Source organism: Acartia tonsa, chromosome 12 (assembly GCF_053477335.1).
Source record: "Acartia tonsa isolate MP-2025a chromosome 12, ASM5347733v1, whole genome shotgun sequence".
NCBI classification, from domain to species: Eukaryota; Metazoa; Arthropoda; class Copepoda; order Calanoida; family Acartiidae; genus Acartia; species Acartia tonsa.
Genome location: NC_137271.1, coordinates 9,437,566 through 9,460,903, shown reverse-complemented (window position 1 = coordinate 9,460,903; position 23,338 = coordinate 9,437,566). Strand labels below are relative to the sequence as shown.

Sequence of the window (23,338 nt, the reverse complement as noted above, 5' to 3'; positions counted from 1 at the left end):
AACTAAGAATATGAATATGTATTTTTAATTTTTTTTCCACATCTTTTTAATTTGAAATATTATTTACAATGCTTAAAGTGGGAATAATTTTCAAAGTATAATTTTATTTGGGAGGATTCACCTCCCCTCTCTCTAAAATAGATAATAAAAACTATGCTAAAGCCCAAGACAAAAAGAGAAGCAAATCATTAAAGAGGCTTGTAACAACCTACATCTTTTAGTTAAAGAGGGTCATATTTTGCTTGATTTAATGAAGTTGGGTTGTAATCAAATGCTCTAATTAAGTCAAACTGTTCCTAATTTTAACAAAATGTATATTATATGAGATGGTCCATAATTAAGAACAGTTTGACTTAATAAGAGCATTTGGCTAAAACTCAACTTTACGGAATTACACAAAAAAGTCCCTCTTTTTCAGCATAATTGTCTTTTTCCTTTGGTGCACTACACATAATAGGCAATAATCTATCAAAATATTGCCTATCAGTCAAGATTTCTGATATGTATATTATGTGGAGTTTGCATATTGTTTTTATAAGAGTAGCTTTTCTATTATTGGGGTTGGTCTGTATTCCGTTACGGATATATCTCTTCGTTAATTTAGGCATGTTAGAATTGCCCTATCAACTTTAAACTTGATTCCTTTAGATTTAGAATGCATAACAACTCCATAACCGTTATCAGAATGTCAGTTTTAGTACATCCATATAAACATGATGATTTTGAACCTTTTTGACAATATTTTTAGGTGATTTAATTCTTCTATTGATATAATTTTTTGAATAATGATTCCTATTACAACATTGTACAATGTTACAAAAGAAGCATTTCTATAATCCAGTCCTAATAAGTAAGTATGTAACAAATTTGATATTGAATATCAACATGCCAGGATTAACAATAAGAGCTATCCGTAACGAACGGACGGACAGATTAAAGGACGGACCAATTTGATTATAGAAAAGCTTCACTTGTTTGTATTATTTATGGTGTGAAATGTGTAAAGTCTAAATTTAGTTACAAGTTGGGAACATTTTCTGGATTAAGAAACATAATTCATTTATGTATATCAACATGTAGATTATAATCCTTATAGAGAAGTAACAGGATGTCTGTCTGTTTTTTTAAGACCTCGATCACCACTTAACCGATAAGGTTTTCCATAAGAGCAAAGCTTGTGATTGGTCCATGGAAGGTGGACCTCTTTAAAACTAAAATATGAATTTGAGGGTTGACCTCGCTCCTTTCTTAGGTCTCCCTATAGAGGCCTCTATGGGCGAAACAGCTAGTAGACAAGGGATAAGACAATGGCTTATAAATTTACATACATCCCCAAGGATTATATACAAAATTACTCTTTCTGTAGATTAGGATTAGTGGTTGAAACGCTTAAACACTCAACTTTATTATAAAACTTTGGGGACTAGTGTAATAATCAGAGTTCAAACAATCCAAGAGAAGTTATTTATCGCATCGTATTATAGACAGCTTTGCGCAGATATTGAAATTACAATTGTTGAGATTAAAACCTTCGTCTATTTAGGGCTAACATAGCTGGTATTAATTTAGGATTTTCATATCAATATTCGAAGAATTTTGTCGGTAATACGATGCAATGCATGCTTTTTCAGTATGACTGAGAACCGGATCCAAATCATCGAATATTAATCGGTTTCGCAGCCACACTGGGAAAAAGATTCTAAACGATTTTTTTACACCAATGATGGAACACAATTTTATGAAAAAGAAAGAAAAAGTGTCTGGCAGTTTTTATTCTCATCCCTTGGGATAGTCTCAACTATTTCATATTTACATTTTATACAAATTCTCTATTCTTTATTTTTCTCTCTTTATCTCTCTATCTCTAACCTCGTAAAAGTGTCGAACTATGACGTCAGAAAAAAATAACAATTGACCAATGAGAAGCCAGTATTCACTGTAATTGACCAATGGTAAAATATATAGCGGTCTCTCATTGGTTAATTGTTAATTTTTTCTGACGTAATAGTTTGACACTTTTACTGGGTTCCTCTTTCTCTCGCTTTCTAATCTTTTTAATGTAAAAGCAAAGCCTTTTGAAAAAGCTCATTAGCTTGGTCGATAACAATTGTCAATTATGACAATCCTTGCGCTCCTATTATATAAAGTAGTAGTATTTTTGTTTGTTTCTAACGAAGGATCTCGCTAACCGCTGAACCTATATGGTTGTCCTCTACAGAGAAGCTTCTTTTAGGTTCAGGGAAGATTTTGAGGAGTGGTATCTCCAAACTCCCAAGATGAATCACCTTTAGAAAAAAATAAACCTCGTAAAATTTTTAATTTTTCATAAATTCTTCAAGACTTAGACTGAAAATTGAGATGGGTGTTTTAATTTCCATCTGTACATGCTTCTAGAGATTTAAAGGTCGTAGCTGCAAGTAATTGATGACAAAGTAATTACTACTAATTGTTAATTTTATTATCCTAATATTCTATATTAGTGGATGTCAGACGGCCGGAAAACTAATTATTGAACAGCTTTGCTACTGCCAATATATTAAAATGCGCTACAACTATTTAATTTGCCACTAACTTGAATTTAGAGCCAGACTAACTCAGAATATTAAATACAATAAAACAGGATGACAACATCCATAAAAGCAAAGCTCTGAAACCTAGGCAGCCGCGACTAAGCCTCAGATTTAAAAAACGTTTGGATGTTTGAAATTTATCGGCTATACTATTGTCTTATCACTTTAGATCCCTGCATTTATGTATTGATCTCTGAGCAAATATTATATTCTACAGGGGTAGTTTCACGAAATGCATTTAAACCTAATTTAGTGAACCGCATATTTTTTCCTGATTAATTGGTTAAACTACATTTATATGGCATATAATTGAAAGAATTTCAATTTTCTACCACGTAGTTTTTAAAATATCAAGACTTGAAAATTGTCTTTTTAAATTGCATATATCACAAAAAGACGATTTTCAAGTCTTGATATTTTCAAAACTACGTGATAGAATATTGAAATTCTTTCAAATATATGCCATATAAATATAGTTTAACCCATTAACTAGCAAAAAATATGCGGTTCACTAAGTTAAGTTCAAATGCATTTTGTGAAACTACCCCTTTAGTTTTGTTCTCAAATTTCAAATAGTATTCAAAATAATATAATTTGCTTTTCCACAAAATGCCTATCGAACACTGAAACCCCACCCACGCCACCTTAAAGATTGAAAATCTTTGAAAGTAAGAGGGTAGTGGGAAGGTTTTTCAAAACGAAGTTTTTTTATAATTAGGGTCGGTCCGTCCGTCCGTAACGGATAGCTTTTTTCGTTAATTTAGGCACGTTATTGTCCTATCGATTTCAAATTTTTAACAACAAATTTGTATATGAACTAATTTAAGATTGAACTGATTTTTGGTATACTGATTCCTGGGACAACAAAGTACAATACTATAAGCGAAGCAACCCTATAAACAAGTCTTAAAAATATAAGTATGTCTTGCATCAAGCAATTTTTCGACAAATCTTCTTACAATTTTGCTTCGACTCTTATACATTTATTTTCTGTTTATTCAGTTCTGACACTATACAAGTTTTAATGCCCTTTTGTTTCAGAGCTTCGTTTTTATGGATGTTGTCTTCCTTGTTTTTCTTATTCATAACACTTATACTTTTGTTGCTCTAGCTTTAATGTACACAATAACCTAACCTGAACTAAAATAATAAACAAACAATTGATAAATACCTTTATTTTGACACCCTATATGTTTTCCATGTATAAGAAATATGCCCGCCCATTAAACCTTACTTTTACATAAAAAAAATGTATTTTTTAAAATTGTGAAAATTATTTTTAAAGTGTGTCTTTACAATGACGACCTTTCAATTCTCTACTTTGATAAATTTACAAAAATATATCTTTATATATATCTATATATTTTCAGAATGGCTTCGAAACCGATTAGTATTCGCTGGATTAGAACCGTTTTTCGGCAATACTAAAAAGTCATGTATATCAGAGTATTACAGACAATTTTCCATGTATCATAAAATGAAAACAATAATATTAATACCAAATTTGTTAACTCCGGATTTCAGCTAACAAAACTGGTTTTGATCATATAATTTTTTTCATATTTTTTTAACTTCTGCGAAAAGCTGTCTATAATACGATGCGATAAATAAACATCATTCTATTTCTTTAATCGAATCCAATGATTTCCTTAAATCATTTTAACATTTTAACATAATTTTATTCATTTTCAGGTAAGTTGAAAAATAATCAAATTATATATTAATTAAAATAGGTAAACATTTAATTATCAATTTCCTAGAGTTTTATTAAAATATCCTTTCATTAAGTGGCTTAAACTTAGGGTACTTTTATCAAATCTAAATTGGTTTCAAATTAACAGTATGGTATTATTTTAACTAACAATTTGAATCTTACAGATTGGCTTATTTTTTTTATTTTCATTGATAAGATGCTGTGAGTATTGGTGCAAAAAATATGACGTAACCAAAAAATAGCCAATGAGAGTCCACTATAAATTTTACCATTGGTCAATAACGGCCTCTCATTGGCTAATTTTTTTCTGTTACGTCATATTTTTTGCACCAATACTCACAGCATCCATTGATAACATAACTTAATTTATTTTCAATATGAAATTTATTAATTTTCAATCACAGTTTCGGCTTTCACGAAAATAAAAGAGTAATTTAAATTCTCTAAGAATATCACAAATATCGTTAATTTGCAGTAAGGCTAATATTTTTTTGTATATAAAGAGATACACTTTATAATGTTAGCACAGGCGAAATTTTTTGAAAATTTTCTATTTTGTGTCCGTAGACAACTGTCGTGAAATCATATTCTAATAAATTTGTTTTGTCAATGGGTATAGAATAAATGTGGATATTATGACATGGGAAAAATTGTTTACAATTTAGAATGATAACATTGAACTTATTTATTACCCGTTTCATTCATTCAGTGGGGATGGAGTAAGGGGGGGGGGAGGAATAATTATTTGAGCCCTCTTTATTAGAGTACATGGAAGTCTTGTATAAGATCCATCATCCAAGTAATAATATAACCAATGTTTGTCACAATTACGTATTTGTAAAAGGCCATGTATGTTTAGGAATACTAGGGCTAACAAAATTATTCTGTTGGATACGATTAAGTTTATTATACCCTAGAGAAGCCATAGCTTTAGTACATCTATCTTGTATGGTTTTTACTCGAGTCCACGTTAGCTTCTCCCGCCATTTTAATATGGTTGATTTGGAGTCTCTAAAATAATATTAAAATATTAAAATTGAATTATTACATAATTTTTTTAACGCTACTAATTTTAAAACTTCCAAAAAAAATTATTAAATTATAATCATTATTTCACCCTAATAAAATTACGTATTATTTTATCGATATGCAGTTTCAAGGGTTTAATAGAAACTGTTTATGATCTACTCAAAATATCGACAAACAAATGACATTATAACGGCACATTTTTTTCGTCAGGTATAAACACATTTTCTCAGTAGTTTGATAAAAAAAATAGTGATAGGGTTGTAATAACCAGTTTTCCAACATTAATTTAGTCTGCAAATGAAGTAAATTTCATTATACTTCAATTTTTCGTCAATTATCCGTATAAATCCCTATAATAAATGATTCATAAGCTCTTTAAATTGACTTTAAAAAATTAAGTCATACAATACAAATGACCAATGATAGGCCAATACATAGACTAATGGCAGGCCAGTTTACATTTTAATTGATCAATTGTAGGTCAGGATTACGTCATTTTTTATAGGCAATATAAAAACCTTCAATGATTCACCAAAAACCGCTTAACTTTGGATGAGAAGCTTCGCTTCTCAATGCTCACATACCTATACACCGAATAAGCGTTGGATATTCCTTTCTTGGTCTTATTAAATTTTGTATGACTCTGAACAAAGTCCTGTAAGGATTTATGCATTGGTAGTCTCAGAAATTTTAGTATAGATTCTCCAATCCCTTGCGGGTCAGAACTTAGATCCTCATAGCGTAAAAGGAATATTCTTTCTGAAATAGAAAAATAAATTTTAATGTATCTGTATGATTGGTTCAAGGTAGGTTTTAGGCTATTTTGCGGGTATAGGTTAATCTAAGAGATAGAGCCCCCCCCCCCCAAAAAAAAATGAAAATAAATAAATAAGTATCCATTATTTTTCCACTGTTTTACCCTCAAAACCGCTGGATCAATTTGTTTTTTTTTCACTAAAGCTTTAAATATCCTTTATAGGTTTTTGCAATGATTTGTATAGTGGGTATCCCCCCCCCCTTCTACCATCCAATTGTTTATGCTTATATAACAGCTTTATTTTTAGAATTTTATTGGTTTCCATACCTGGGTATTGATGGTAAATATGTTTGGCTGTATCAACATCGTCTAACATACTATCACATGTATCCTGAATAATATTTTATAGATTATTCGGTAGCGCAGCTTCTCTATAACTTATAGGCTTATTCACATGATTTTCTATATAACTTACTGGCCCTCTATTTCAAACAATATTCTGTATTTTTATTAAGCAGCTTATTATTGCTGACTTAATTATTTTTTAAATCCAGAAAATTGCAAATTTTTTTCTGCAATTAACCTAATCCTAGATGTTTTACCTCGAGATCTAAAAGGATAATATATTGGCCTGTAAATTGATCTACATAACCAATTATAATAAAGAAAATTTCCCCTTTTATTAAGTGGCTGAAACTTTTGAACACTTAACTACATAAACCAACTAATCTAAATTTGAATATTATCCCTAATTTTGTTGACCCAACGAATAAGAAAACTTAAGGGACTAGTGTACTAAACAGCCCATTGTCCACTCCCTCCCTGGTTTTACCTCAATATTGCTACATTCTTTGTCTTCTTGGCACCATTTCTTTACCTCTCCGTCCTCCCTGCACATGTATGATATATATTAGAGCGGCTACGACCCTTCTATGGGATGGAAGGGGGGGGGAGGTCGACAGCCTCTAATTTTAAAAAGAAAACGTAAAAAGCCATAATGTTTCTGCTGTTAGCGGGTTCCTATGGTACAGACAGACACAAATTTACCTGTTACTTTTGTATAAAATTAGGCATTTTTTGTTATTTTATTCCCATGCATTCGAGTGATTAAATGAACATCAGCACAATATATTTACAGTGTTAGTAAAGTAAAAAAAGAATATTTTAAAAATTTTAATTCAGGGAATTAATTTGTATCGGTGAACGTCATATTAAACAGTTGTAACTTGTCCTATTAACCACAAAACTAAATTAGCGATAGCATAGAATGACATTACAAACAAACCGACATGTATTTAGGAGTTTTACTGTAGCTTTACTTTTAAAAATATCCTATTACCTGGACGCAAAAATACCACGTGGGTCTCGAACCAATAGTATTACTAAACATTTTGATTTACATTTTGTAAAAGATTTATTAGGAATTTTTAGTAAATAATATTTATAAAATCATAAATAAACTATGGTTTTTTTTTCTCTTAAATTTAAAATATTCGCCAGTCTGTTAGTATTAAAGAAATTTAAGGGATTAAGTTGGATTGTCTTGGCTACTTTTTAGGAATCGGATATTTTTTTTCCAGTATGGCTTCGAAACTGAACATTATCCGCTGGATAAGAACCTGTTCTCAGACATAATGATAAATCATATATAGTACCGTATTACAGACAATTTTAAATAAAAACTCATATAATTGAAATCAGTTTTTCATTTTGATATCCGCGGAAAGATGTTTATAATACGATGTGATTAATAACTATTCTTTGACTCGCTAGAATTTACTATTCTTAAAAAAAGAGGAAAATAATATATAAACAATGAAATCGAATGTGCCTTTGAGATTTAAATTTTTGTCCTCCAATAACTGAACAGCCTCTTTCATTCGTATTCTAACATAAAAGTGTTTATACAAACAGATAAAGTTTTTTTCTTAATTAACAGCAAAACATCAAGGATGTGATGTAAATCCCCAATGATGATTAACAGAATTACCCTTTATGTAAATTACAATCAGTGGCTGAAACATTTGTACACTCAACTAAATTAACCAACCAATGACATTCAATAAAAGTCCCAAAAGTTCTAACAACAAAAAATAAGAAAATGTTATAATAAAACTTTGGGGACTAGCGATATTTCTAGTCCAATACTACTCCCCCCCCCTCCCTAGTTTTTAGATGATTATTTTGGGTCAGGTTTTACAAAAAAAAAATATGTTTAAGTTGAAAATCAACAAATAGCGTCGGGAATATTAACACAACCAAGTCGCCACTAAAGTTCAATAAGCAATTTGGTAGCAGACGAAATTTTTCCCCAACAAGGGGATCCAGGTAGATGTTTGGCTTATACATCTATACTTAAACATTTATTGCTGCATTATTTTGTATAAACACCTCACAGATTTGATAAGTTTGACTGGATAGTATGGACATATGAGGCCCAGAAATTTAGGGTTATAACACAACTTTGTCTCTTTATGCTTGCAAGCACTCATCAACCTAAAATTGAGTAATAAACATGATTAGTTACTTTAAAAAATAGCAATCTTAGTGCTTTCCCTTAAATTAGGCAAATTAAGTAAAACCCTCACAGTAAAGTTTTTAATATAGTTTTAAAAAGCCATATTAAAAAATCGTGTATGAAAAAGTCAATATATTTGTGTTTAAAATCTACACTTTAAATTGCAGCTGTCTATCTTCAATGACAGCTGAAAAAAAAGTTTTTCCATCGTGCTACGGATTGACTGACAAACAAACAAAATGAATTATAGAATAGCTTCGCTACTAATAAAATTTACCTAGTACTTCTGTCATTTTTGAAGAAATATCTGTGACGATAAATATGATCAAGATATTCTGATAATTAAATCTTTCAAAAATTAATCACTAATATTAAAGTAGATGCAGTGTTTGTTAGAATATGGATGTATTGATTGGTCTTAGATGTTCATGAAAGCTGGGTTTGGGTCAAGGAAAGGTTTAAATGTTTGATATAGGAAAGAAAATGAGAAATTTTCTTGATTTATATACAGCCAAACTACATTTACTGCTAGGACCTTCAGGCAAATGTTTTGCCATTAAAAAGGGGCTACAAGATTATTTTTTAAAAGATTCCTGAATTTTGCTCATCAAATTCGCATTTGTACAATTTTGATAATAATTTTGTTTTTTGGTTTGAAGTTATTCTGTTCTTTTTCTTGTTGTACACTTGTAGGGGTTCAAAATAATAGAAAACACCTAAATACAAATTACATTCTTAAAATTCATAAATTGTGGCAATATGACAAAGTTTTATGACTTAAGGCGGTGGACTGATACCAAATTTAGGATTGCTTTGGAACTAAAAACAATTCTGTAACGAAAGAAAAGAAATCACGAAACCTTATTGAAGAAATTTTTTCCAAATTAGTATTTTATACAGACATTAAATGGAAAACAAATTTTATAATGACACTCCCCCCCCCCCCCCCCTCCTCCCTAAAATTCTATATAGATTTAATGATATACACGTTAACTTTCCTTAACAGATATTATTTGTCAAAGCTTTAAATTATAAGAATTAACATTGCCCTAGCCTTATTATTCTCAAATTTATTTAGGTCAATTCTTAAACAATTAAAACAAGTCCAGTCATTAAATACCTGGATAAGAGTTTATTAGTTGGCCCAGAAACGAAGATCCGGTTCTCCATGTTGTTAATATCAAGACATTTGTAGTCTGTCATTATTTATAATACTGTATTAGCCAAAAAATCAGGATAATAGACGTGATTTACAGCTGAATGTCCCCTCAACACCTGCATTAAACCTAACTATCTGTTTATGGATATATTAATCTTTTGATTATCAATCTATTCTTCATTATATAGATACTAGCAGCTGCGACCCTAGCATCTAGGGACTCTGTATTTCAAGAGCTAGAAAATGGCAAAAATGGCCTAAAACCATCCCAAAACATAAATCAAGAAATAAAATAGCCTAAAACCATCCTGCGACATATTTGAAGATTTTTTGAAAAAGGAGAACTAAATCGGTTCAGCGGTTAGTGAGATCCTTCGTTACAGAGAAAAAAAGCTTATTACCTATAAATAGGACTAGCGGCTACGCCCCTAGTGGCCTCTAGGGGCACTTGAGGAGGAGATTTTCTTTTTTTTGAGGGGGGGGATTTTTCATTTTTTGGGGGGGGTTAGGGGTGTCCCACCTCCCAAGAAAATAGTTATAAACCTTCCCGGGACCTATGAGAAGCTACCCTGTTGAGGAGAACCCGATCGGTTCAGCGGTTAGCGAGATCCTTCGGTACAAACATTCAAACACACAAACACACAGACAAACATCCTGTTACTTTATTATAAGGATATCCACCTATTTGTCGTTCCATCTATCTGTCTTTCCATCTATCTGTCTTTCCATCTATCTGTCTTTCCATCTATCTGTCTTTCCATCTATCTGTCTACCCATCTATCTGTCTATCCATCTATATATAACTATCCATCTATCTGTCTATCCAAATATCTGTCTATCCATCTATATAACTATCCACCTATCTGTCTTCCCATTTATCTGTCTATCCATCTATATAACTATCCATCTATCTGTCTATCCATCTATCTGTCTATCCACCTATCTGTCTATCCACCTATCTGTCTATCCACCTATCTGTCTTTCCAGTTTTTCCTTAATAATCTATCCTATCATATAAAGTAGTAAGCTCTTGCCAGTCTGAATCTACTTTTCAAGGATAAGGATGGGTTTAGGCTACTTTTCTGACATATTTCGCCCTTTATTGGAAGATAGGGGGGGGGGGGTAGCAACTAGTTTCTGTTGGAGTATTATAAAATTCCTGATTTGGTTTAAGAGAAATACCCACTGGTATATCCATATGTGTTTTCACTTCTAAACAATAATAATTGTTTTATTATGCGTAGCGCAGCTACTCATTAACTTGAAATTTTACAAACGTCCGTCAGTCTGTCGACTCTTCTTTTTCGTTGTTTTCATTGATATTTCAAATGTAGTTGATCTCTGTTTTATGAATATGAATACATATGAATGATGACAAACAAAATTAACCCTTTCTGCTGTTCACGTATTTTGTAGCTGGACAAAGTGTTTCAAAAATCAGCAATGTGACGTCATAAAAATGAGGGAGATGAAAGGAGAAGTGGGAAAGAAACCCCTAAAACAGATGGATAATCCCTTATTTTTATCAACAAAAAAAAAGTTCCCATATTTTTGAGCCAAGGTGTCTAAAAACATTGAGTACCGTTGTAATTTACAGTCCAATGTCCCCTCCCTCCCTGATAAATTTAATTTTTATAAGGATAGACCCACAGGAATAGACCTGTATTGCTATAAGCTAAGATTACCTGTCCAAAACTGATCTGAATTAGTATCAGGCATAGCTGTATCATTGTATATCAAATATTCTTTTGCCAGGTTATTCAAAGCTTTTCTACAAAACAGTGATCATGATGATGATGCTTTATAATCTACATATCTTTCATTCAACTCCCCAATACTTTATACCCACCCCCCGTAAAAAAGTCCACTATTTTAAAATTTACTACTGTCTGTGTTTTGCAATCACGTTTTCTCATTCGTTGACTTAAAAATTTGGTACTTTTATTAAATCAACATTAGTTGGTTCAAACTTTCAACAAATAATTTAATCTAAAAAGGGGGTAATTTAGTTAATATCAAATTAAGGTGTACATACATCATAGGCGTCCAAGGGGGGGGGTAATGGGCCATTTGGCACCCCCAAAATTTTTTGAACAATACCCCCCCAATAAAAAATTACCCCTACCTTGGGGGTGCCGTAGGCACCCCCAACGATTTTGGGGGGGGTATTTACCCCCCCCCCAAACCATTTTGGGGGGGTAATTACCCCCCCCCCCAAAATAAATGTTCTTTGAAAAAAAATTTTTGGGGGGGGTATTTACCCCCCCCCCCAAATTGAATGTTCTTAAAAAAAAAATTTTACTGAAAATTTTTTTTTGGGGGGGGGAGGGAGTAATCCCCGCCCCCCCCCCCCCTAAACCATCCCGGGGATCTATGATGTAATTGTAAAGCACTGAAGATTCCATAAAATAGATACCTAACTAAATTAAATATTTCATTAAATAATGAAAAAGAATTTCTATAGGCGATTTCTTTTGGGAGGATGTCAGGGTGTCTCAAAACTAGTTATAAAACTTACCAGGAACTATAAGACGCTTCACTTTAAAGTATAATCATATTGGTTCATTGGTTAGTGAGTTAATTATTGTATTTTTATGTTCTGAGAATGAGATACTACTATATATTTGAATAGCATCTAAGAACTCGTGTTTTCTAAAGGGTAAAAAGGGAGGAGAAAAATAGCCTTAAACCATTCAAAGGATTGACCTATAATAGTGTGGAACCATCATGGGATCTATGTGAAGCTTTCCTAAAAAGGAGAACTCAGTATTAAAAGTAATGAAATCTGAAGCTATAGTCAAATAAACCTTACTTACTACTTTATGTTATAGGATAGTACTTATTAACTTAATAGATTAGGTAGGTGCTTTTTTTACATAATTAAATTACCCCCCCAAAAAAATTTTACCTCCGGGGTAAATTAGTTTGGGGGGGGTAATTACCCCCCCCAACAGATTTGGGGGGAGTTTTTACCCCCCCCAACAGACTTTAGGGGGGGTAATTACCCCTCCCAATCAAATTTTACCCCCGGGGTAAAAATTTTGGGGGGGGTAAAAAAAAATTTCGGCGCGCTTCGCGCGCCATTTTACCCCCCCAAACACGAATTACCCCCCCCCCCCCTAAATTTTTTTACCCCCCCCCCAAAAAAAAAGCTTGGACGCCCCTGACATACATTTAGCTTAACCTTGGAATTGCCCGTGTAAGTTGACAAGTAAATTATTAATTGACAGGCCAATCAAATTACAAACTGTACAGAGTAGCTTCATAAATCGTATCATTAATTGTTATTTATACCATGGTATTATAGACAGCTTTCTCCGAATACTATAGATGAAAAGTTATAAGATCTAAACCTGTTTTGTTAGACTCGAGGGGCCGAAGGTCCGGGCTAACAAATCTTACATTAACTTTTTGATATTTATTTTAATATTCGTAGAAAATTGTAATAACATGTATAGTGTATACATGCTATTTCAGTGGGGCTGGGATCCGGTTCTAGTCCAGTGGATATCAATCGGGTTTAAAGACATACTGGTTATCCTTAAATTCTAAAAATAAATTTAAAATGTTTGATAATAGATGTGAAATTACATCTTTTTATACTTTTTAAAGTTTTGTTGTCGTTGATATATCCTTGGCTGCATATAAAACATATGATCACTTTCCTAAGACCTCTTTGCAATTCTCCTTCTTGATTATAGAATGAATTTGGCCTAGAGTTAAATGCTTTTGTTAAGTCAATATAAATAAAATAAATATAAATAAGAAGAACAACATCCATAATAATAACGAAGCACAAAATCATGGATTAATAGGGAGATTTAATGAGCTTTTGTTAAAATGAAAATAAAAAGAAATGGAGAAAAAAATCACGAAAGCTTTCTCAAGTATTCTTTAATATTTATTTAAGGACTGACAGAATGAAGGACAAAGGTTATAAAATTATATTTCCCTATAGTGTTACAGACAGAGTAGCTTCTATACTTAAAAACACAAAGAAAAGTGTTATTTGTTGAAGTAAAATAATATTTTTTTATAAAAAAAAACATAGTTAAAATGTTTAATATTTAAATCATTTAAATTAATTTAAACCTGAAGTTATAATTATCTTCCAAATCCATATTATTATAATATAATACAAAAATAGTTGATATTCCAGAACAGGTCAAAATCAACATTAAACTCTGTCTCATTATAACAACGCAGGGATCTAAAGGGATAAGACAATGGCCGATAAATGGATTTACATCCCCAATGATGATACATAAAATTACCCCTTCTGTAGATTACAATTAATGATTAAAACGTTTGGACACTCAACTTAAGGAATCAACCAATTGAAATTCAATAAAATTCCCATAAGTTGTTATGCCAAAAAATAAGAAAACATTGAGAACAAAAACTTTTGGAACAAGAGTAATAAACGGCCAATGTCCCATCCCTCCTTTGGTCTTGTTGTATCACTTCTGTTATTAAGTTTGAAAATCTGCAAATAATGAAAGAGTTAGTTCAAAACTTTAAACAATGTAAAATGATTTATTAAGGATGACAACATCCAAACGTAGCGAAGCACAAATAAATCAAGGATAAGGAGATTCAAAGAGCATCTGTTAAATAATTAATAGATTATTGGAGAAAATAACAACAGAATATAAAAAATTGCCCCATTAGCGTTACTGGGGGACGGATGGACAGACATATTGAATTATAGAGTAGCTTCGATACTAAAAGCTAATACAGAAATATAAAGTTATTAAAATCATATGACATAAGGTAGCTCTTGGAGTCCTAAAAATGAAATTATGTCCAAGTTTTTAAAAGGTATTTTTTTTTACTAATTATAACCAATTGTGTCTGGTATAAGTTGTAGACTAAACTACATCAAATATTCTTGAAAGGCTTGGATTTAACTAAGGACATTGCAATACATTCAACAATTTTACAAACATAATAACAAATAAAGAGGGGACAATGGGATGTTTATAACGCTAGTCCCCATGACGTATAATGACGTTTTCTTATTCGCTGGCTTAACAACTTTGGGGACTTCAGTGAATTTTGATTGGTCATTTAATTATGTTGAGTGTTTATACGTTTCAACCACTAATTTTAATCTTTGGAAGGGGTAATATTGAGTAAAATCATTTAGGATTACATCAATTTATTGGCCATTGTATCAGCCCTGTAGATCCCTGAGTCTTAATTAGTCTTAATTTAATAGATTTTCAATAAAAAAAAAAAATTCTAATACAATACTCTGCCAAAAATACTCTTTTAAAGTATAAACAATTTTGCTTGCATTTTAAAAAAAGGAATAATGTCATTTTTAAATGAATCAATATTAAAGATATTTGACCCTGGTCCTATAATGATAATTGATATATAGACGTACTTTGTTTTAAAAATATATTTTCAATAAGAAGTTTCTACATTAAAACCAATTTTGGTAGGAATATTTTTTGTTTTTGTTTATCTACCTATTACATTTTAGAGGTTGACTACATGTTCATTGTTCTCGTCAGAAGACCATAGGGTATTGTACAATCTAACATCAATCAGACAACCAAGCAATCTATTTCCCAACCTTTGTTAGGAAAACCTAACTGTGATTCTAAGGAGTTGTGTTATTATTTGCTCAAGACTTTCTTCCCACTTCCTACTGTTAATACCACTCAACTTGGGCCAGTTCTAGCTCTAGGTTCAAGTATATTTTGACTTGATCCGCTATTTCATTATTATCTCAGATTCGCTGAATATATCAGGTGTCCCAAATCATGTCACCGTTATTTACTACACTCTCCTCAAGTGCTTGGGATAAAGGTTGTACTGATATCATGTAATATTAATCCTCCGTCTTACTCAATTATCTTCAATAATCAGAGGAAAGATAACATAGTAGCAGTTGTTAACATTTAGAATGTCTTCAGAAAGTTATGGAACAGAAATGGATGTAGAATATACGTGAATATTATGACAAGGGAAAAATTGTCGTAAATTTATCTTAATAACATGAAACGCATTTATTTGTCAGTTGGTTCATATAGTAGGAGAAGATTGGATGGGCTAAAGAGGGTGAAAAGCTAGAATCGTTATTTAGTCCACAACGTGTTTCACTTTATTAGAGAACATGAAAATCTGGTGTACGATCCAAGTAATAATATATCAATTAGTACAATCAATACAATAACTCCTTAGCGGCAAAAAAATATCATAAAAAAAATAAAAGTTAAATTTGAAACAATGAATATAGTACATGATATAAATAAGCAAAGAAACATAATTACCATTTGATATTTGAATCATTAAATAAACACATTATTAGTGCTGACAGTTTTTAAAGTAATTGGCAAACAACTTGTAATATTTTACATTTATCATGTTTTCAGCAAAAAAATTAAACCTAAATTAAGAATGACAGCTCATTTTTTTGGGGAATATATACAATAAACTATTTTTTTAAACGAATCTTCTTCTTTAGATGTTTTATTAGTGAGATAGTTGTCTTATTGACATAATTTTTGACATGAGGATGACAAGAATGATTAGGTACCACGTAAAAAGCGAAGCATCTCTATAGCCAAGTCTGAAAACGTTGGGACGTTGATTTCAAATAAAAGGAATGTGCTTGGTTGTAAACAAAAATGTATCTGGTTGATTTAAGAAAGACACCTAGCAGTTTAAGGATGACACATCCTATCTACTATATATGTAAACACTAGCGGTTGCGCACCTAGTATCTTGAGGCTCGATTTACGAAGGGATATTAAAAATCAGAAAAATAGACTAAATCCAGACTTTTTTTTATAGAAAAAATAGCTACAAATTATCTCAAAACCCATAAGAAGCCTCACTATAAAGGAGTACCTTATCGGTTAGCAAGATCCTTCGCTACAGATAAAAAAGCTAACTAATCTACTAAAAAATAGGATATATCTTGTGAATTGACCTACACACAGTTTGTTTTTAATTTGCTACTTTGCTACTTAACTTTTTGGTCCTGAGTTTTGAACAAAGTAAAGAGATAATTATTCTAAATAAATGTGGTGGACAAGAAAATAAATAATAATCTAAAAATTCATTTATATTCTTTATGGCAAGATCTTTGTATGAGATCCTTTATAAACGTTTAAAGACAACAAATCTTTATGAATCAAGAATGGGTAAATTCTAAATTAAAACTTACAAAAATTATTAAACATTAAGAAAAGTTAAATTGATTTACAGATCTAATATTTGTGTCATGGTGTCATTTTATTTCAGATTTTTTCATGGAAAGTTTTCCAGTTTCTTATGGTTTCATATTAACAACGGTGTGTATTCACTTCCGCTCATGTAACATATTATCGAAATTATAAAACAGAAGTGGATTCGGGTATAGTCCCTTTCGTGGCAACGCCCCTTAAGGGGTGATTCGTCGTATTTTTAAAATTGGCCCCGCAGGGTTAGAACTCTCGCAGGGGCTAGAAGTAGGAGAAAAACTACTGTGAATCGCTCCTTAAGGGGCGTTGCCACGAAAGGAACTATACCCCTGGATTCTTTAAAAACTTTTGGGATGCTGAATCGGCTATGGTAGCCAGATCTCAAAAATTGATTTTTTTTTGTAAAATATCCTACAAAATCATACGAGAAATCTACAAGAATTAGATAAAATATTATGTTAATAACCTTTCTATACGAGGATATTATGACAGGGAAGAAATTGTGGCTAACATCGAACTTATTTATCGGTCCGTTCGTTCATCCAGTAGAATAGAAGGGTATGGGGTAAATGGTAGGTGGAGGTGATCGTTATTTTAACCCGGTGATAGTTAAACTTTCTTAGAGAATATGAAAATCTGGTGTAATATCCTATAAACAATATATCCATTAGAATATAATAAAACATATGCGAAATTGATACACACCGATATCAACAATTTAATTACAACATTAATAATTCAACAAAAATGTATTTACGTGTTTCTGTTTAAAATATACTAAAATTGATAAAATTAAGTCTACGAAAAGAGAGAAAAGAATATTAAGCTAGGATAGAAATAATGATTAAAAGAGTAGCTTCGCTACTAAATTATATCCGTATAGATTTTTGTTAATATGATCCTAAAAAAATATGTAAATCTTACCTAACTTGTACAGGAATCATCATGCCAAGTTTGACATTAATAAAAAAGACATATAATACAAATGGTTAGGTACGGACAGACGTATAGACCCTAATAACAGAAAAGATTCTCTTCCTGAATAAAGTGTGAAAAAGGGTCAGATGAAAAGTTTTTCTTCAGACAAGTTTTAAGCTGCTTTGTAAGCATATCTTCATATTCAATTTCTGTTTGTTTATAAATTAAATTTATGTTCAGCAATAAATTAAACTACATGGAAATAAATAAAACTCGATATTTAAATATATTGGTTAATTATTAATTTTATGGAAAATGTTTATTTTATAAAGAATTTATTTCCAGTTAAATCTAGAATAAATCTATCAATTAAAAGTTTGGTATTTTCAATAAATCTTGTAAATGGCTTCATCATACTGTGTTGTAATCTTCAAAGTAAAATATCAATATAGATAGCGGCTTAGGCACTAGAGGCCTCTAGGGGCATCAATAAATAGGGGGAAGGGGTATATTGACCCTCCACTTTACAATTTAGTTTTCCAGGGGGAATTTTTGTTAAGGGTACTCTCCCTGAAAATAGTTGTTAACCTTTTTTGGATTAATAAGAAGCTTCATTGGAAAGAAGAACCATATTGGTTCAGTGGTTAACCAGATCTATAGCTACATGCGGTCAGACACACACCCAGGCTGATAAACAAACATGCTGTTACATTTATATAGGGGCTGCTATTCAGCCAATTAATTCCATTTGAAATTGCCGAAGATTCAAATTTTGTTGGAGTAAAGTTGGAGTAAAATTTGTTTTTTTGGGTAACTGAGAGGGAAGTGAATAAGAAGGGGGAGAAAAAAGGGAAGGGAGTTAAAGGGTAAATTTTCACTTATAATTGTTTGTCAGAATCACATTCCCTTTTCCATGCAATTATATGAGATCTACTTTTGAACATAATTGTCTTGGTTTTTCATGAAAATTATAAATATGCTTTAATTACAGCTTAAATGCAGGGATTTACAGGATAAGACAATGGTCGATAACTGGACGGTCGTACATTCCCAATAATGATACCCAAAATTACACTTTTTGTAGATTACAATTGGTGGTTGAAACGTTTTGACACTCAACTTAATGAGCCAACCAATTAAAATTGAAAAATGTACCTAAAGTCAACGAATAAGAAAAAAACGTTATTATAAAAACTTTGGAGACTAGTTTAATAAACAGCCCAATGTTCCCTCCCTCCCTGGTTTCAATGACACGTGAATTAAGTAAATGAGTCTGGTATAAAAACCTCAAATTATAGCTGGCCAAAAAATTGATTTTATGATATTTCTATCCAAACCTATCCTATAATTTGGTTGTGATCGTGTGTCAATAACTGATAGTTTGATTGTATTGGTGAATATTAATAGTATTATTCCAGAAAAGATTAGTTTTCCCAAAAAAACAGATTTAGCATAATATTTAGCGTTACGGAATAACAAACTAACTAAAAGAAGGACAGACATAAACATACAAATTGAATTATAGTCTCATGTTGCTGATTTAGCAGCTTATGGAAAAAGGTTTATAGATTGCTCTATATATGATTCCTCTAATAAATATACAGTTTATAATTTTAAATATCATTATTCCCAGGGATCTCAAGGGATAAGATAAAGAGCTATAAACCTAAAACTATGAAATAGCTTAAAACCGTACCATACAAAGCTTTTCTAAAAAGGGTCACATGGAATATTTTAGTGTTTAGCGAGATCGTAAAGGACTAATAAAAAAACTTGTTTATTGTTTAATATTTTTTATACATGGTTTATATATATAATTTGTTAAAAGCAAAACCTATTATTAAAGTCTGGAAACCATCCTGGATATGAAATTAATTGCACTTTTGTGCTTTCACTGATATCAATAAATGGGCCTTTAATCAATTCCCCCCCCCCCCCATACCCTTCTCTGACATATTTTTAGTTTTGAAAAAATACAGGGATTTAAAGGGACAGGACAATGGCCGAAAAATTGATTTATATCCCAAACGATGATACACTAGTTACCCCTTCTGTAAATTACAATTAGTGGTTGAATTGAAATGTTTGGAAACTCAACTAAATGAACCAACCAACCAAATTCAATTAAAGTCCCCAGGGTTGTTAAGCTAACCATTTTGAAAGTGTTATCATAAATCTTTGGGGATTAGTGTAATAAACCACCTTTTTTCCACCTTAGAGTCCCCCAGTGGCTTCTAGGGGCTTAGCCGCTAGTAATAATATGCAACAAACCCAGATATACAGCATGACCCTCGAAAAAGTATTTTTAAGCATCTGCAGCCCTTATTTCTCAATGAATTATTAAAAAATGCATATGTCCTTGTTCTCTATAGTATTCCACGTAAGTAGATATAAAAATATTTTTTTTACCTCCATTAACACCGGAGATTTTTAGTGCTAAAGTTTTGAAAAAGTGACTGAGGAAAAACTAACTTTTAACATGATACGACTTTTTTAGCAAAATTAAGCTAGAAATCCTTTTATTTTTGTTACTAGCAGAAACTTTATACAAAAATGAAATAAAAAATTTAGTTTTTGAGTAAAAAGCATTTTTTTACACATATTTTTTGAGTCTTTTTAGTTTAATGATATTTTGAAAAACTTACTTATTAGGCAAAATTGTTTAAGATTAAAAAACCAAATAAATCTCTATGAATATAGCAGGAAAATTGTTTTTGTTTCACAATCCTAACTTTAATAACAAACAAGTTATAAAGAAAATAAAAATAAAACATAATGATTTTTTAGTCTAAAAAGCTTAATTTACCCCTGATTAAATAATTGAGATGTCAGAAAAGTAGGCGGAGCAACTGTCATAATTAATCCTTTTCTATAAATAAGGGTTAATAAATAACCTAAAATTTGCAAATAATCAATTCATTCAGTAGTATTTTTTGCCATTAAAAATTTACATTTTTGGTGGAATAAGAAAGAAATATTTAGTTAACTTGTTTTTCTTTGTGTCTCATTATTCAATTGCCAGAAAAACAAAATATAACCATCCAAAAAATAAGAGAAACAAAAAAAAATTCTTTTTCTCAGTCACTTTTTCAAAACTTTAGCTCTAAAAATCTCCGGTGTTAATGGAGGTAAAAAAAATATTTTTATATCTACTTACGTGGAATACTATGGAGAACAAGGACATATGCATTTTTTAATAATTCATTGAGAAATAAGGGCTGCAGATGCTTAAAAATACTTTTTCGAGGGTCATGCTGTAGATTTTATAAAAAATGTGTTACAAAAAGTAATTTTTTAACTGTGCTAACTAATTAAAGGTTTTTTTTGCTGGAAAGTTCGATCGCCGTGGTAAGTTTGAGTCCATATGATCTGAGTTTTTATTAGAAAAGTTGAAACCAGTTTTGGCACAGAGCACAGTTTAGATTTGAATATTATAATAGCTACACATAGAATATTATAGATAAAGTATTAGGTACCATATTTTTACTGGTGAGTTTATATTTGAATATTATAATAGCTACACATAGAATATTATAGATAAAGTATTAGGTACCATATTTTTACTAATGAGTTTAGATTTGAATATTATAATGGCTACACATAGAATATTATTGATAAAGTAAAAGGTACCATATTTTTACAGATGAGTTAAGATTTGAATATTATAATAAATACACATAGAATATTATAGATAAAGTATTAGGTATCATATCATTACTTATAAATTTAGATTTGAATATTATAATGGCTACACATAGAATATTATAGATAAAGTATTAGGTACCATATTCTGACCAATGAGTTTAGATTTGAATATTATAATAGATACACATAGAATGTTATAGATAAAGTATTAGGTACCATATTCTTACTAATGAGTTTAGATTTGAATATTATAATGACTACACATAGAATATTATAGATAAAGTATAAGGTACCATATTCTTACTTGTAAATTTAGATTTGGATATTATAATGGCTACACATAGAATATTATAGATAAAGTATTAGGTATCATATTTTTACTAATAAATTTAGATTTCAATATTATAATTGATACACATAGAAAATTATAGATAAAGTATTAGGTATCATATTTTTACTAATAAATTTAGATTTCAATATTATAATTGATACACATAGAATATTATAGATAAAGTATTAGGTATCATATTTTTACTAATAAATTTAGATTTCAATATTATAATTGATACACATAGAATATTATAGATAAAGTATTAGGTACCATATTTTTACTTGTAAATTTAGATTTGAATATTATAATGGCTACACATAGAATATTATAGATAAAGTATTAGGTACCATATTTTTACTTGTAAACTTAGATTTGAATATTATAATGGCTACACATAGAATATTATAGATAAAGTATTAGGTTCCATATTTTTACTGGTGAGTTTAGATTTGAATATCATAATGGTTACATATAGAATATTATAGATAAAGTATTAGGTACCATATTTTTACTGATGAGTTTAGATTTGAATATTATAATAGCTACACATAGAATATTATAGATAAAGTATTAGGTACCATATTTTTACTGATGAGTTTAGATTTGAATATTATAATGGTTACACATAGAATATCCTTATACTAAAGTAACAGGATGTTTGTCTGTCTGTGTGTCTGTCTGTGTGTCTGTCTGTGTGTCTGTCTGTCTGTGTGTACCGAAGGATCTCGCTAACCGCTGAACCGATTGGGTTCTCCTTAACAGGGTAGATTCTCATATGTCCCGGGAAGGTTTATAACTATTTTGGGGGAGGGTACCACCACCCTCCCTAGAGAAATTAAATTTTTAAAAAAATTACCAATTTTAGAAAGAGAGTTCAACGAAAAACAAACATCAAACGTAAATTTTTTTTAACTTTTTCTTTTAAAATCTAAAATAAGAAATTGAATTATTAAATTTGACTCTCTCCTCCTCAAGTGCCCCTAGAGGCCTCTAGGGGCGTAGCCGCTAGTTATAGATAAAGTATTAGGTATCATATTTCTACTAATGAGTTTAGATTTGAATATTATAATGGTTACACATAGAATATTATAGATAAAGTATTAGGTACCATATTCTGACCAATGAGTTTAGATTTGAATATTATAATAGATACACATAGAATGTTATAGATAAAGTATTAGGTACCATATTCTTACTAATGAGTTTAGATTTGAATATTATAATGACTACACATAGAATATTATAGATAAAGTATAAGGTACCATATTCTTACTTGTAAATTTAGATTTGGATATTATAATGGCTACACATAGAATATTATAGATAAAGTATTAGGTATCATATTTTTACTAATAAATTTAGATTTCAATATTATAATTGATACACATAGAATATCCTATAATATAAAGTAGTAAGCTTTTTTTGTCTGTACCAAAGGATCTCGCTAACCGCTGAACCGATTGGGTTCTCCTTTACAGGGTATCTTCTTAGAGGTCCA

The 23,338-nt window shown here is 30.6% G+C and overlaps 2 protein-coding genes across 3 annotated transcripts in view; one reads left to right on the top strand and one right to left on the bottom strand.

Moving 5' to 3' along the window:
• Nucleotides 1-23,338, top strand: part of Sh (Potassium voltage-gated channel protein Shaker) — a 543,641-nt gene that overhangs the window by 216,424 nt on the left and 303,879 nt on the right. The gene's annotated exons all lie outside the window — the stretch shown is intronic.
• Nucleotides 5,085-7,448, bottom strand: LOC145333465 (carbohydrate sulfotransferase 1-like). The gene is made up of 5 exons (XM_080178616.1): nucleotides 7,410-7,448; nucleotides 6,903-6,960; nucleotides 6,398-6,461; nucleotides 5,898-6,072; nucleotides 5,085-5,295 (listed from the first exon to the last, which is right to left on the bottom strand). Exons 3-5 carry the CDS (start codon nucleotides 6,444-6,446, stop codon nucleotides 5,112-5,114), a joined length of 408 nt encoding a protein of 135 aa, XP_080034742.1. The 5' UTR covers nucleotides 6,447-6,461; nucleotides 6,903-6,960; nucleotides 7,410-7,448; the 3' UTR covers nucleotides 5,085-5,111.